The sequence below is a fragment of the Chiroxiphia lanceolata genome, chromosome 2, assembly GCF_009829145.1.
Source record: "Chiroxiphia lanceolata isolate bChiLan1 chromosome 2, bChiLan1.pri, whole genome shotgun sequence".
NCBI classification, from domain to species: Eukaryota; Metazoa; Chordata; class Aves; order Passeriformes; family Pipridae; genus Chiroxiphia; species Chiroxiphia lanceolata.
The window spans coordinates 108578442-108594951 of record NC_045638.1 but is presented as its reverse complement, the minus strand read 5'-3'; the positions used below and the strand labels follow the sequence as shown (position 1 = coordinate 108594951).

The window sequence follows — 16510 nt, the reverse complement described above, 5'->3', positions numbered from 1 at the left end:
TTGTTTTAGCAAGTTCAGAAACTATTTTTTGGTTGATGTTTTTCATTTTCTTTTTTAAAAATTATTTTATTTTTAAATCTAAAAAAGTTAGGAACGATATCTCTAGGCTTTCCATTTTGCTGGGGATGCTGTGTACTGTGGGGTGTGGAAAAAGGTTAAACTCTGTACAGGCTCTTTACAAGAAAAGTCAGGAACATGGGACCTTTTCAAGAACTTATTTGTTTTCCTTCCCTCATGTTCTGAAGTATTAGGATAAATGCAGAGCTTCTTCACAGTCTGAGTTTCACTTTCTTGGCACTAAGGGATTGAAATCCCATTAAACCTGTTGTGTTTAAGTGACTTAAGTCTTTACTTGTGTAGGACAAGTTGCAGGATCAAGATCTATTGCTGGAGTAGGCAAGCTCTGCTTTTTCAAAATAAATAGCTAATAAGTGATGGGGTGGGGAAAGAGTTAGTTATAGATTGTAAAACCAACAGGTATGAATAGGAGGGGAAATCTTTCCCATGCTGCTCTGATGAGCATGTTTAAAATACTTCAGACCTTTTCTGCTACCCTGTCTTCATCAAAATGCTGTTCTGTTGTAATGAAGTGAATTTTAATTAAGATGCTTTCTGTCTGTACAGAAAAGCAGTGATGCAGCTACAAAAGTGCTCAGGACTCTGGTTCTCAGCCACTGCTTTGGGCTTTTATTCTTTTGCAACCCAGAACTGTCTTGTTCTTGTACTCTCTTGGCTCCAGGCTCTGTGTTACACTGTGGAGTTCTTTGTGGGTGTGCCTGTAGACACCTGTTTTCATGTCCTAGTGTCTGTAAAATGGGAATATTATCACTTCTTTACTGCAGAGGTGTACAACCCAATTTCCTTATTCAAATATATGTCCCTCAGGTCCTGTAATACTGGGAGGAGTGGACAGAATGCAAAAAGTACAGCTAATTGCAAGTGGAATTAAGTTGCATATACACAGGTGTATTCTCTCTGCAGTGAGGAGGTAGATGATAGAGGGCCTACAAGATCAATTTTAGATGGCTAAACAAACTTTCATTTCCATTTTAAAGCTGATACTTTTTACAACAAGAATTTAATTGAATAACTAACTTGCCTACTGTTTAAAACTACTGTACCATTTATGTGATTAAGTGCAAAGAATTTTTTTTATTATGCTATTTTCTTGGCAAAAATAATTGTCTTCTGATGAAAATAAGTCTAGCAAAGTTAAGTGAAATAATCTACCTTCTGAAATGAAACTTTAGCATTGCATAAGTTTAACACTTCATTTCTTTTGCTTATTTGGAAGAACTTTGTATTGTTTGTAGAAGTGCTTAAAGGTTTTCTTAATTTTTTCTTTTCAGTCGTTATTTAACCTACTGGAGTTTCGAAGACTAGTTTTGAATTTCAATCCTCCTGCAAATGCTCAAGACTTGCCCCGAAACCAAAAGGTAAAATGAGAAGCTGACTTCCCCTAAGGGCATTTCTCTCTCGTACCTGAATTTTGCACTGTTCTCTAGCTCAAATTAACATGGATTTTAGAGGTGCCAGTTAGCAGTCCTCTGAGCTTCCTGTTGTGGATCTTGCATAAATGATGTCAGCCTCATGGCAGAGTGCAGGGCAGGGTGCTGGGAGAGGCAGAACACTTCTCATGTGAATGTAGCTTGTCTTAGCAAACACTTGATTCCAGTTCCCTCACCCCCATGATGTGAGATTAAGCTTTCTGTTATTAGCTTGTCTGTTCTGGCCTCTTCATGAGGTAATTGTAAGCATAAATTTTCTCATGTGTTTTCTGGTACTCTTGTAGGGCTGAGGAGGGGAGGGCCTTGGCTCAGGTTTCTTCTGACTTCAGCAAGGGGGAATGGTCGTGGACTGATCACAGATAAGTTTTTCCTCCTTCATGGACACCCTCTGAGGAGAGATACATGGGAACCCCTTGGTTTCCATGCTACAAATTGGAAAGGTAGAGATGGGAAGAGGAAGTGGCTGTAGGAAGTGTGAAGACATGTGGTACCATTATTTTTAGCAGTGACTTACAAGGCAGAGAATTTTTGCATCCCCAGAAATTAGAATCATAGAATGGTTTAAGTTGAAAGGAACCTTAAAGATGATCCAGTTACAACCCCTGTGCCACGGGCAGGAACACCATCCACTAGACCAGGTTGCTCAGAGCTGCATCCAGCCTTGAACACTTCCAGGGATGGGCATCCACAAGTTCTCTGGGCAACTTGTTCCAGTGCCTCACTACCCTCGCCATAAATTAGACTACTGCCTGTTGCCTCTTTTTTTCCACATTTAAAAAAGGGAGTGTGTTGTCTGCCTGTTCTTAGTTGTTTGTCACTTCAGGCTTGACTGGAATATCCAGTAGCAAAACTAAGAGCTGTAATTAGAGAAGCAAAGGAAAAGAGACTGTCCATTTTCTAAACTTCTGAGTATGTACCCTGAAAGGGAAGTTGAATGTTCAGTCAGAACTGTGTAATTTTTTCCCTGTCTGGTTCCCTTCCTCCTCCCCCACATTCAAATAGGAAGGAATCACTTTTTTTGGGGTCGGAAAGCATGTTTGCATTATGTCATGAGATGGTGTGAAAATACAACATGGTTAGTGCTGGGAACACGGCACAAGGTGAGGATGGGGCAGTGTGTTCTAGTAAGAAAGATAAGTCATGCTTTACCAAAGAGTTGTACTGGGGTTTTTTATTTATTTATTTTTAGATTGACCTTCTGCATAGTATTTAATTATTCATCCTATAATTTGCTTTAGTAATGTCTTCCAGTACTCAGAGTTCTTTACCTTCAGTTTTCAGGGTGTAAAAAGCAGTTGGCATCTAAGAGGCAGTATGAAATAGCTAGTAACAAGCTGTTGTCTTGAAAAACATCTTGCCCAAGCATTGACACTTGAAGCTGAATGCCTTTAGCAATTCCAAAGTGCTATTTTTTAGGAATTCTGACCTTGACAGACAGTATTAAGGGCTGTGTGAAATGGTTTGACACCAGGAGAGGATATGGATTTGTGCAGAAACCTTGCTTTCTGCAGGCCTGCTAGTAGGAATCTCTGGCAGTAGTTTGTGTCCTCTCCTTTGTTAACCTAAATTCCAGGATGAAACATCATATTAATTGGTGTACTCATTTGTCTTATTTACAGCTGAAAAAGGACTGGGACAATTTAGGAAAAGAGATCACTTCACTAGTTGGAACTTTGACAAATAGAGGAAATAAGCATGCATGCCCCCAAATATGGTGCTTTTATTTCTTTATACGTGAAGTCAAGTAGAGGCAAATTGATTTAAAGTTGTAATATAAGTTGCCAGTTGACAAAAGGAAAAAAGAAAGAGGCCCCGGAATTTATTTCCATCTGCTTTCTTGTTTTAAACTGTTTCAACTTTGTTTTGTTTTAATTTGTATTATAGTATTAATAACTATACATGACTGACATTCTTTAGAATCAAATTCCTGTCCTAATAAAGACCAAGTTTTAATAATACCAGATTTTTAATACTTTGGTTTACATCTGGTTGTTCTTCCAGTTGGTGGGACTTACTTAACTCCAGGGTCATGACAACCTCTTGATTTAGTATTAAAGCATGTGGTTGTACTTCAGGGAATATTGCATAGAAGGGTTGTTTGTTCTTTCGCATCAATATATTGAATCCAAATGCTATGAATGATTTGGCATGTAAAGTTGTTAATCCAGAGGTCATTGGTGTAAATTTTAACTTGAAAAAAACCCCCACCAAACAAACAACAGCCTCACCCCATTTGCCTCAGCTAATTGGGCTTTGTTTTTCTGAATTTGGGCATGCACTTAACATCTCCAATCTGGTTTTGTTCTTTTCATTTTGAAATTTTTGTCCTTGATATCCCTCTGTAGCACAGACATAGTTCTCTGTAGTTATTGCAGTTTCTTTGCTCTCCCAGTTCTCTTACCTCTTACAGTCACATGAACAGACCTTTTTGCTGCCCACAGTGAGACCAGCGAAATATTTGGCCTCAGTGATATCTTCAGGAAACATTTTATTATTGGAGGAAGCAGGTTATTGTGCTACAGGTTAGCACATCCTTCTGCCTGTTTTGATATTATTTTCAATATTATCACTATGTCACTGTCCTGGCAAACTGATTGACAATAATGAATGTTTTCTATGTATTAAATATGCAAACTGCTTTAGCAGCATATATAATCATATGTTATTCCAACATGTATTAAGAAATTACTTGTGCAGGCAGGATAGGTGATAGAATAGAGAATGTTTTAGATTATTAACTTCCCATACAGTTCTAAGTTCAAAACTCATTTTAATCTTTTTTTCTTGGTGTTGATGTAGCTGCTGTGCTGTGATCACTTTATTAGTTCTTTTGTTTTACTGTACAGGTCCTCTGTGGAACTGTATACCTTTGTCTTGGGGACTGGCCCATGTTCTTTTGAAGATTTTAGGCTTTGTTCAGTCAGAATCTGTTTGTTGTGGTAATGCCCACATAATCTGGTCAAGGATCACACCTAATGCATTAAATCAAGCTTTTTCAAAAAACAGCAAGGATTTTTCTAGTCTTAGAGAACTTTGATAGCCCTTATAAAGATATTTGTTCTGAGTAATTCTACTGACATTGGTAGCCAGTTGTTCAGCCTAAAGCTACAAATATGCTTAAAACTCAACAAAATGAATAGTGTAAGTTTGGTTAATGCAACAATACTGCCTATATACTTCAGATTTTTTAAATAAAGGTAAGATTTAGAATATTCTGTGGTTAATACTTTATATCACGCATATGAATTATCACTAGTATTTGGATAAAATATATCTGTATCTAAAATTTGAAATTCTGTTTATTTTAATAGATCACTTTATAAAACAGTAAGAAAAATACCACTTTTGTAATTTGTTTCCCTGTTTTGTTGTTATATAGTTCTTTAAATATCTAAATGTGAGACTGATTTTGTTCTTAAATTAGGATGATTTAATGCTGAATTGCTAGGGTGACACTTGAAGTCTTCAAACTTTTCTGTGAGAAGTGTTTATAATTGGCAGGTGTTTTGCAAGGTGGACTAGAAAAGCAAGTTAAACTCAGAGATTTATGTGACTAGAAGTATTTTTTAGGTTTTATGCAGAACATATATTCCAATTCACTGCACAGTTTTTAAAGCTGAAGTAAAACATACTCAACGTACAAAAAGCTTTGTCCATACTGGATTGACATAGGAGTGACTAAACAAGTCTGCTGTTTGAGCGTGTGAAATAGTTTGTCATCAAGTAATTCTAGTTTGACCAGCATCTGACATCTGTGCTGCCTTTGAATGATACTTTGTTCTAAATACAAGTGGGTATTCCATGGAGTTTAATTTCGTAAGTATTTGTCAACCATCTACTCAGGAGTATGAGTATATCCAATCTCCACTTGTAGTTTAATCTGTGGTATGAAGGATTTATGTTTTTCTTTGCTTTTCATTATATAGGCAGAAGGCATTTCTTCTCTTCTGGAAATCAGAAAAAAAATGCCATAATCCCATGAACTGTACTTTAAATAATGGGTACAAAGGAGAGCAGGCTATTTCTCTTACTTCTTCAAGAGAAATAATATTTATGTGCACTTTATAAATTTAGTTTTCAGTAAAAAATAAGCTTAAGAAGGTACTGAATAGTGTGTAGGCTCACAAGAAATTCTGCTATAGGTGTAGAGGAATACTAATTTCAATAAAACCAAGGTATATTGTTGCAGTGTATTACTTAAGGCTTTGTAAGTCTTAAGAGGAACATTTCTGTCTTGAATGCAACGTGGCTTGTCCAGTTGTCAATGTAACCCCACTTCAAGACAAACAGCATCATCTAGATGTAATTCCAGGGAGCTTTTAGTTTTTGAAATGTAATTTTTTTACCACAGAACTACGTTATTTTGTAAAACTGACAAGTAAAAGGCATGCAACACTACCTTGCAGTACTGTAAGTAAGTTTATGTATTATTATGATGATTGACAAGTTATACACTTAGTTTATTGGGTAGCACTTCTGTAAAGTAGATTTTTGTTATCACTTTTTTAATACTTTTAATTCTTCCAATACAGGAACATAGGAATCTGCCTTTCATGCGTGAATTGAGGTACCTATTTGCACTTCTAGTTGGTTCGAAGAGAAAATATGTTGACCCATCAAGAGCAGTTGAAATCCTTAAGGATGCTTTTAAATCAAATGATTCCCAACAGGTAATTTTCGATCAAGCTTATGCATGTTTTCATATGGTCATCTGGGGTCATCTGGCAATAGGAAGTACTTAGAATGGACAACAAAAATTCAAAATGTCCTCAGAAAAACTTCTAGCTATTAGTGTCTTTGAGCTTTTCCTCTGTTATGTGATTTCCCGTCAACTTTATTAGGAAAATTAAAAAAATATTCCAGACAGCATACTTTTATTCAGTGCACTTTCTTCCTATTATTTCAGAAATTAACTAATAGATTCACATTCTTGCTTTTAGGGTTTAGTTCTACGTCTGAGGCTTTTGAAAGAGCATTATCTGATCTAACAGTACATCCAGGGCTGGTACAGTTCTATTATCCTATTTGTGTAGATATTGGTTTGGAGGATCCAAATGTTCATATTCAGGATTCTTATCTAAATCATAGTATATTCTGCTTTTTTGAGAAACACTTTGTTTCTTCAGATGTTTTGTTTTCCCACATGAGGTTATGTGGCTGAGGTGTTTAATTACAAAGCACGCTGAATTTAGTGCTCGATGAAAGTAATATTAGTCACCACTTGTTAGATACCAAAGGGTTTGAACAATGGGATTCATGAGATGCCTTTAGACTAGCATGGTATGAAAACTGAGCCCAAGTAATAAGGATCACAGGACAGTGTCACAGCTGAGGAACACCAGAGCCACTCATAAAACAAAATCCAATCATGGAATAGTCTTAGACACAATGTGATTTTGGAACACTTGTGGAGGGGAATACTGCTTTACTGATCCTGTAAGGTGACCTTTCATTGTGTTCTGTTACATATAGTCTATGATTCTATGATATGTGAACATACACTGATCATTTTGTATGTTTTAACAGCAAGACGTCAGTGAATTCACACACAAATTATTAGATTGGCTAGAAGATGCCTTCCAAATTAAAGCTGAAGAAGAGAGGTAAGATTTTTTTTTTTTCTAGCTCTGCATGTTGAACATCTGGATGAGAGAAAAGCAAACCAAACAACCAAAAATCCACTTCTCTGTATGGCTGAAAAAGACCCAACTCTGTAGCTCATTTTGGTTCAAGTGTGGTTTTTTCCATACATGGCAATACCTTGGATTTTTCCTTCAATTGTTTCACCCCCTTATTTTGTGTTAGAAATCTAGCTCAATGAAGTCCAAAGTGTATAAAGAATAGAGATGTGGTTTTGTACTTAATCAGTTAGGCTCTTTTCATTTGAATGAAGTTTTGCTTTTCGATCCTGCAGTTTGAAATACTTCAGAACCTTGCTCCTTTTTCGCATATCAGAAGTAAATACTCATTGTTTGTATAGATAAACATCTGTGAACCGTCTTTTGAATACATAATTTTTTCTAGAGCATTGCAGGAAATAGTTTTTACAAGGGTTTTGTACAATTAACCACTCATTAATTGAATCTGGTTTACATAGGCACTTCTGAAACTTAATTTTCAGAATATTCTTACCACTGCAAATATCCAAATCATTGTTAATGTCAATAAAGTACAAATATAAATTAACAGTAAGTGAGTAAAATAGGCAGCATAATTTCCATAATGAATTCAGAATAATCTGTTCATAATTTTATACAAGTTTGTAGCTTTGTGTTTGATTATTTTTTTTTTTTCCACTAACACACTTCCTGTTTTTTAGGGATGGAGAGAAACCAAAGAACCCAATGGTGGAGTTGTTTTATGGACGTTTTCTAGCAGTAGGTGTACTTGAAGGTATGCATCTGGATTTACTTGGACATCTGTGGTTGTCTCTGTCCAGTGCCTGTCCACGTACACAGGTGAACGATGCAGTTGTAGGACTTAGGTACTTCTGCAGAAGCACACTTGGAGAATACAAGCTCAGTCTGTGACAAATGGTTTGTCCTGGAAATATGAGGCTGAAGGTAAATGCAGTGAGCTGCAGGGTTCCAGAAAGACTTTGAGGAGCTGACTGTATGTTCTCAGTGCAGCAGAAGTTCGGGTGAGATACTGAGGGAATATCCTTTGAAGAAATTATTGGGGCACTTTTACCACTTACTAATTGTATATAGAAGGCAAGTTACTATATTTCATCGAGCTAGTCTCTCTCTCTCTCTCTTATTCATTTAGTGCCATTAAAAATTTAATTTTCTTGCATTTTCTTCTGCATGTATGAAAAACTCACCCTCCTAAAAGTTACAGTTTGCTGAAAACAAGTCAGTGGAAACCTTGAAGGCAGTGTTAGGGGGAGTGCTAAGGAGGAATAAACTGTACAACAAGCTTCCCTTTATCTTATCTGTATGTAATTAGTAGAACTGTGGAATTGCAGTGTTCTCTATTTCCAGGAGGCTATGAAAGGATTTTTGAGTAACTTTAATATTGGTGAATCTGCCCCCCATCCTAAATGAATGACTTGCATTTGAAAGAAGGAGCTATAGTCTTTAAAGTGGCTTCAAGGTTGTTCCTGGAACAATCTGTTGACAGATTTCGAAACCATTCTGCAGATTTCTTGCTACTAGCTATCATTCTTGCTCCTTTACATTTAACTACTTTCCTTCTTTACATTTTCATCTTAACTGAGGAGATATGTAAAAATCAAACCAATGGAAAGAAACTAGCAGGCCTAAGAAGATTCGTTACTGACTTTAGCATGAAATAAATTGAAATTCTAATTTGAAATCACTTGTCCCCTATGTTTCTCCTCATGTTTGAGCTTACACTGTTTATACACTGTTACCAAATTATAATCTTGTTTTCAGGACAGAAATCATGAGTGTTCTCTTTTGTGGTTTATTTTTGCAAAATGTGCTTACACAAAGGGCTCTTTGATATCAACAATTCCGCTGACTTTGCTGATACAATGTACAGTTGTATTATTAAACTGCTATTTGCAGGAGGAGGATTTTGATTTATACGTGTAAAACTTTCATACATCTGTAGAGCCAAAGCATTTTGAGTTTTGCCAGTTGATGCCAAAACAATATTAAAAAGTGGGCTGGAGAAGAAAATACATAGGTTTTCAGTATTATGTTTGAGCCACTTGTAACTTTGTACATATAATTGAACTGCTCAATAAGAAAATGTATTTTTCAGTAGACTAGATCAGCTGACCTAGGATTGCTAGTTTTTTAAAAAGGTAAATGTTTGTTTCTAAAACATTAACTGTTTCATTTTTCATGTGAAGGTAAAAAATTTGAAAACACAGAAATGTTTGGCCAGTATCCGCTTCAGGTCAATGGCTTTAAAGATCTGCATGAGTGCCTCGAAGCTGCAATGATTGAAGGGGAAATTGAATCCCTTCATTCAGAAAACTCTGCCAAGTCTGGTCAGGAGGTGAGTTAAGTGCTCCTGTGGGCTTCTCTAGGGATTTGTTGTAGTGCTTTTTATTTTTCATTCGAGTTCATGGTTGTTTTTTATCTGACCTGCTGCTGTGCAGGTCCTGATGTCTGGCATAATGTTAATTTGGGGGGTTTGTATCTCTTTGGGGTATCCAGAATATAATGGTTTTGCATGTTTCTTAAGATAGGAAGTTCATGCTTATTAAAAGCTGGCACAACTAAGCACTTACAGTGGTGATTTGACACAGGCTGGTTCGTGCCTGTTGCTGATATTTGATCTCCATGAGAGGTCATGGCTTAGATGTCCTGTGGTACCTGAGCACTGCTCTGGCTGACTTGCTGCTCTGGGCCATGTTGTGAACAGCAGCTGTGAGCTGTGCCCTTGCCATTGCTGCACAGCATTCCTGTTGTTCCTCTGTGCCTCTGTCATGTAATTGCTCAGCACCTTAGCCTTCTTCCCTTCTCCTCTTTCTACTGCCATGTCCATGTGTCCTCTTCTTTGATACCTACAGGGGGCAATTCTCCGCTTTGCTTGCAGTGTTGGACAGACAATACTTGACAATACTTACTCTGTGGGCTGCTGTTCCTCCTGTTCCAGAAGAGCTCATTAGAGCAGGAGGCTGCCAAATGCCAGAACGTGCTGGAAGCGTGGGTGAAGGGATTCAGACAGAGCCCCACTAAGCAGTGGGGTATGCAGTGTATGATATTGAGATGAGTTGATGAATGAGATTTCTTGTGCAGAAATCACAGGTTAGGAAAAGAGGTAGTTTGTGGTTGTAGAACCAGGAGGGTGTACTCTGAAACATCCCCTCTTACTGGCATTCATATGTGTGCCTGGCAGTTTTCTCTGGCAGAGCTCTCTCTAATAACCTGTGGGTTATTGATATGGAAAAATGGGAATCCCTGTTGCCTTTGGGGGCTGAACTTCCTCTTTACACGTCTGTTCATGTTTTACCGCAGTTATTTTAAAGATGTGAAGTCTTAGGAGGTTTCTTCTACTTAAGTAAAAAGGTGTAATTTCTTCCTTGATGTCAGTCTTTGGAAGTAATGTAACTTAGCTTCATTTAATCATATCAACATACACATAAGGTTTAATTATGAAGCCTAGTGACACACACTGAAATCATCCTCCAATCTAAAGTTCTAGTTCCAACTTTGTGTTTTGCAACAAATGTTTTAGAGCATCCCTTTTACAATGATCATGCTTCCTGCAACATAACTGGAAAAAAACAAAATCTCATAAATTCCTTGGTACAATACAAAGTTTGGTTTCTTCATTCTAGGTGAAATCTTGTATGTATTTACTACAAGAACAGGATTGTTCGTCTTCTGGACTGAAACTGTCTTCCAGTTAAAACCTGTGTGTATTCATGCATAAAAAAATGTTAGTTCTGTTATAAATACTTGGCTGGAAATGTGAGATTTGAGTCTGTGTGGTTTTTGGTGGTTCTTCTGTTTGTTTTGTTTTTGAGGGGTTTTTAACCTGTAATGTTGGGAAATTGTGGGGAACAGAAGGATAGTTATGTACAGGTCTAGGCTGTTAAGCTTTGGGTTCTATGAAATTGTCAGGGTTTTAATCAGCTTGGCTTCTTAGCATGTGGAAATTGAAGTGAAAATCATATGACAGATTGGCCATGGTGAAAAACCAAGAAATATTACTGCATTATGAGGGCTAAGTAAATTGATTAAGTTTCCCTGAAGTAATTTATAGTGATGTTGCTGCTTTTAGTAGTTATGTTTAAATATGATGCCTCAAAGATCACAGAACCAACTAGGTTGGAAAAGACCTTGAGATCGAGTCCAAACTATGACTGAACACCACCCTGTCAACTAGACCATGGCACTTAGTGCCACACCCAGTCTTTCCTTAGACACGTCCAGGGACGGTGACTCTACCACTTCCCTAGGCAGTCCATTCATTGGAATCACTCTTTCTGTGAAGAACTTCTTCCTAATGTCCAAGCTAAACCTTCCCTGGTGCAGCTTAAGACTCTGTCCTCTTGTCCTGTTGCTGGTTGCCTGGGAGAAGAGACCAACTCCCACCTGGCTACAGCCTCCTGTCAGGGAGTTGTCAAGAGTGATGAGGACTCCCCTGAGCCTCCTCTTCTCCAGGCTGAACAACCCCAGCTCCCTCAGCCTCTCCTCATAGGACTTGTGCTCCAGTCCCTTCACCAGCCTTGTTGCTCTTCTCTCGACCTGCTCCAGCACCTCAGTATCTTTCCTAAATTGAGGGGCCCAGAACTGGACACGGCACTCAAGGTGCAGCCTCACCAGTGCTGAGTATAGGGGCAGAATCACTTCCCTAGTCCTGCATTGTTACACTGCACTGGAAGGTTTGGAAGTGCTAAACGAAGCTCAGTTTTTTGTAGTTTTAACAGAGTCTGTCTCAGCTGAACAAAGACTTAAAGTGGCATTCCTCTGAGCTGGTATCAAAGTCTAAAGAGAACATTATTGTGATAGTCACATAACATAAAAGATCATTCTGGTTTTTTTTCTTATTCCCACTGTTGCCTCTAGTGGGGTATTTAGCTGCTCATTCACTATTATTATCATTATTATTTTTACTCTTATTATCACAATGCCTAAAAGCCTCAGCTATGGAGTGGGGTTGTCAGCAGGCAAGCTAATATATGAACAACAACAAAAAAAATCCCTGTCCTGAGGAACTTAAATCCTCTTTCAAGAGAAGATGGAGGTCAATGCACATACTTGGGAGTTACAAGTGTGAGGAAAATGAGAGAATGTTTGTCAGCATCATTGTTGATGAAATTAAGCACATCAGCAACTTAGTCATCATTAAGTGGTTTGGGGGCCTTGCAATGAAAGGGTTTTAAGGGGAAGGGTTATGCTGTGTCTTTGCTGACTTAAACATTGAAATTTACTGCTATGTGAAGTTGTTGCAAGAGAGAAGTCATGATTGTCTGTTAAAACTGAGAAGGTGGTTATTGGAGCCTTTGTAGGCAAGAAAATGGAAGGCAGCTCACTTTGTGTGTAAACAGGCAATGAACTAGGAAAATTCAGCAACATCCTGGGAATCTGTTAGTGTGACAAGGTTATCTGCACTAAGGCCAGACAAGGGGAGAAGAGAGGAAACCTTGCACTCAGATGTGGAGTGATGAGAACCTGGACACAAATTTTATCCATGAGCACAGGAGGAAAAGGCTGTCTGTGAGGTATTGTACGAAAAGACTATTCAAGACATTTGGCTGGATAAGAGAACTTGAAGTGAGCCCTGAGTCAAATGCCACATCTGGGCTATGGCATTGATGTCAGAAATATATGGCAATAGCGTCTGCAGCTGTCAGGGAAGCTTGAGTTGATGGTTAGACATCCAAAACTTATTAAATGGATAGACCATAGTTGTTATGTTTTATAATGGAGAGGAAAAAAATGCTGGAACTGGAGCTGGATTTGTGTTGTAGTTGAGAAATAATGTATGTAAAGAAAGAAATGAGGACTAGGGATAGACCTCTACTGAGTACTGGAAGAGAACAGGGATAAGGTGATGATAGCAGTGATTAGCAGTGATTAGAGACATGAGCTGAAATTTTAGGCTGTTAGTGTAGAGGAAATTTCAAGAAAAATATCAGTTTTATGCTGCTGAGAGCTCTTGTCTGGCACAGTGCAGAGCACTTGATGATCCTGCTTCAGAGGAGAAACTTTGAGTGATATCAGGTGAATGAAAGGGTCAGGAACATGAGCCTGAGGGGACTAGCAGGAAGAGCACTTGATACAGTGTAAACAACCCTTTCAATGTTATGGGAGAGTTAAAAGAGAACAGGACAGTTGGCAAGGCAGGTAGGTTCGAGTGTGGGCTGATTTTGTTAAAGAAACCTTCCTGCCTCCTCTGCTTTAACACAGACAGCAGTAGATGAGTTGAAAAGCTGTGATGCAGCATGGGCAACAATTGGTCTGTGTTTACAGTGAAGGGGAAAGATGGGAGCTTTGCAAAGCTTATGCTGACCCACCTTCTAAAACCAATTTCTCCCACAGCTGTCGGTCTGCAGGTATTGTACAATTATTACTAAATTAAATGACTGCTATTGGAAGGCATTAATTGTGGGGTTTTCTGTTTTTCTTTTGTCTAGCACTGGTTCACGGAGCTTCCTCCTGTCTTAACTTTTGAGCTGTCGAGATTTGAGTTTAATCAGGCTTTGGGGAGACCAGAGAAGATACACAACAAATTAGAATTTCCTCCAATTTTATATCTAGACAGGTACAGTATAATATTATCAACAAAATCCCAGTATGAATATAAATTAAATCTCATGAGTTTGTTAAAGTTGATGATGTATCTTATGCTCACGTAAATCACAGTAAATTTCTGTTCTAGCTATACAAGTTAGAGTTTTCATGGGTTTCATCTTTTTCAGAAAGTAAGCATAGATAACAATTTAATATATACTGCTGTTTTCTGTGAAAAACCTTCTTCCACTTCCATTTATTGCTAGGTAGCTGTGTACACAGGCAAAATACTCTGAAAAATCACACTATTTATGGGTCCATTTGGTAAAGAGGATGACACGTCAGCTATTTCATGGTGTTCCAGATAGTCTGCATGGTTTGAAGAGTATCCTGGGCATCAGTGCAATGCTGTTGATGTGTAGAGGTGAAATACCAGGATGCCTTTCAGGTAGCTGCTGAATGCTATTTAGGAACCTAAATAATGAAACAGGAGTACTGGTATGTGGCTGCTACGTAAACCACTTCAGAATCTAATAGCAGCTTTCTAATACATGTTTGTCCTGCATGGTATGAGCAGAGCTTTTGACACCAGGGAGAAAAGCAGCTTCTGAAAGTTGTGGAAGGGAAGGTTTAATGGTTTATTTTTGTCTCCGTTCTGTTTTAGTGCTGAATATATTGTAGGTTCTAGAGCATGTGAGTTTTTATTAGCACTAAGCATTAGTGATTATGACTGGTGGGTACAGACCTCAGTTCCAGTGTTGGGTTACTGCGGGCTGACACTTCTTTCTAAATTTCATGTTTTACAGGTATATGCACAGAAACAGAGAAATAACAAGAATTAAACGAGATGAAATCAAGAGACTCAAAGAGTACCTCACAGTTTTACAACAGAGATTAGAACGGTACTATAGATAACTGTGTAAATGCAAATAGTATTATAGGCTACATAGAATAACTCTTAACTACAGACTTTGTGTAGTTATTTCCTCTAGATTTCCTTTCTGTATCTCTTTTCTTTTACTCTTTTCCTTGTAAATTGTGTATAAGCATTGTAATTCTGATGCCTGAAACATGCTAGGAAAGGCTTGCTTTATTTAATTGCAGTCAATCAGAAAAAAAAAATATCTTTTTTTTCTTTCTTTTTTCTTTCTTTTTTTTTCTTTTTTTTTTTTTTTTTGGTGTATATGTGAGTCATGGCATTAATACGTTTTATGGTTAACAGATATTTAAGCTATGGTTCTGGTCCTAAACGATTCCCCTTGGTAGATGTCCTGCAGTACGCCTTGGAGTTCGCCTCCAGCAAGCCGGTGTGCACGTCTCCCGTCGATGACCTGGGTGCAAGTGCCCCTGCGAGCGGCACGGTGCCAGCCCAGACCTCACCCAGGTAAGGGTTTGCTCTGCCACTGCAAACCAGCCTTGGAGAGAGAGGCAGGAAGTTTAGCTGCCTCGTTCACCGGGTGAATAAAACTAGGCAACTCCTAAGGGGTATTAGCGTAAAAATCTCTGCTCTTTTCCCAGAAGTGCTTTTCAGCACAGCAGACTTAAATAGATAAACCGAAATGTTAATAATGTGAGCGGCTGTCTCATGCGCTTATAAAAATGTCTCTGGGTGGGGAATTTCCATTTTCAAACAAAGCCCAATTCCACCTACAATTCCGAATAGACACAGTACCTGGGGAAGTCGCTGCTTCCTAGGAGTATTGTTTAAGAACTGGGCAGTTTATTTGTGCTGCTGGTGTACAATTTATCTGTTAATTTCTGCCTGGGAGTTAAGCTCCTTTTCTGCTTTGCAATTTACACTTCTCACCAAGTTAGTCAGGAACCTAACAGTCTGACTTTTTTTAATACGGAGTAGCTAAAGTATCAGGGAGATAAAGGTTCAATAATGTTGGTTTTCTCATTATTTAAGCTAGGAACTCAGTATTGGGGATCGGGTGCACCCTCAGTTTGCAGATGACACCAGTTTGGGTGGGAGTGTTGAATCTGCTGGAGCACAGGAAGATTCTGCAGAGGGATCAGGCTGGATCCATGGGCTGAGGACAATTATATGAGGTTCAGCAAGGCCAGGTGCCGGGTTCTGCACTTGGGTCACAGCAACCCCCTGCAGTGCTACAGGCTGGGGGAAGTGTGGCTGGAAAGCTGCTGGGCAGAAAAGGCCTTGGGGGTGCTGATCAGTAGCAGCTGAACATGATCCAGCGTGTGCCCAGGTGGGCAAGAAGGCCAAAGGCATCCTGAGCTGTATAGAAATAGTGTGGCCAGCAGGACCATCCCCCTGCACTGGGCACTGGTGAGGCTGCACCTCAAATCCTGTGTTCAGTTTTGGGGCCCTCACTGCAAGTAAGACATTGAGGTGCTGGAGTGAGTCCAGAGAAGGACAGCAGAGCCTGGGGAAGGGTCTGGAGCACAAGTCTGATGAGGAGCTCCTGAGGGAGCTGGGGGTGTTTAGCCTGGAAAAAAGGAGGCTCGGGGGGACCTAATTGCTCTCTACAACCACCTGAAAGGAGGTTGTAGCCAGATGGGGGTCAGGCTCTTCTCCCATGTGACAAGCGATAGGACAGAAGGAAATGGCCTCAAGTTGTACCAAGGGAGGTTTAGGTTGGATATTAGGAAAAAATTTCTTCATGGAAAGGGTTGTCAAGCACTGAAACAGGTTGCCCAGGGAAATGGTGGAATCACCATCCCTGGAGGTATTTAAAAGGCCTGTTTATGTGGCACTCAGCGACATGGTTTACTGGTGGAGGTGGCAGGTGCTGGGCTAATGGTTGGATTTGATGGTCTTAGTGGTCTTTTCCAAACTAGATGATTCTATGATAGAGTATAACTTTCGTTAGGTGGACACTA

The 16510-nt window shown here is 38.9% G+C and overlaps 1 protein-coding gene across 3 annotated transcripts in view; it reads left to right on the top strand.

Moving 5' to 3' along the window:
• USP25 (ubiquitin specific peptidase 25) overlaps nucleotides 1-16510 on the top strand; it is a 90177-nt gene that overhangs the window by 48490 nt on the left and 25177 nt on the right. For all 3 annotated transcript variants that reach the window (XM_032678826.1, XM_032678827.1, XM_032678829.1), the window contains 8 exons: nucleotides 1350-1436; nucleotides 6041-6178; nucleotides 7035-7111; nucleotides 7828-7901; nucleotides 9331-9479; nucleotides 13573-13700; nucleotides 14476-14571; nucleotides 14892-15053. In XM_032678826.1, the coding sequence (XP_032534717.1) occupies nucleotides 1350-1436; nucleotides 6041-6178; nucleotides 7035-7111; nucleotides 7828-7901; nucleotides 9331-9479; nucleotides 13573-13700; nucleotides 14476-14571; nucleotides 14892-15053 (911 nt within the window). The remainder of the gene's footprint in view (nucleotides 1-1349; nucleotides 1437-6040; nucleotides 6179-7034; nucleotides 7112-7827; nucleotides 7902-9330; nucleotides 9480-13572; nucleotides 13701-14475; nucleotides 14572-14891; nucleotides 15054-16510) is intronic.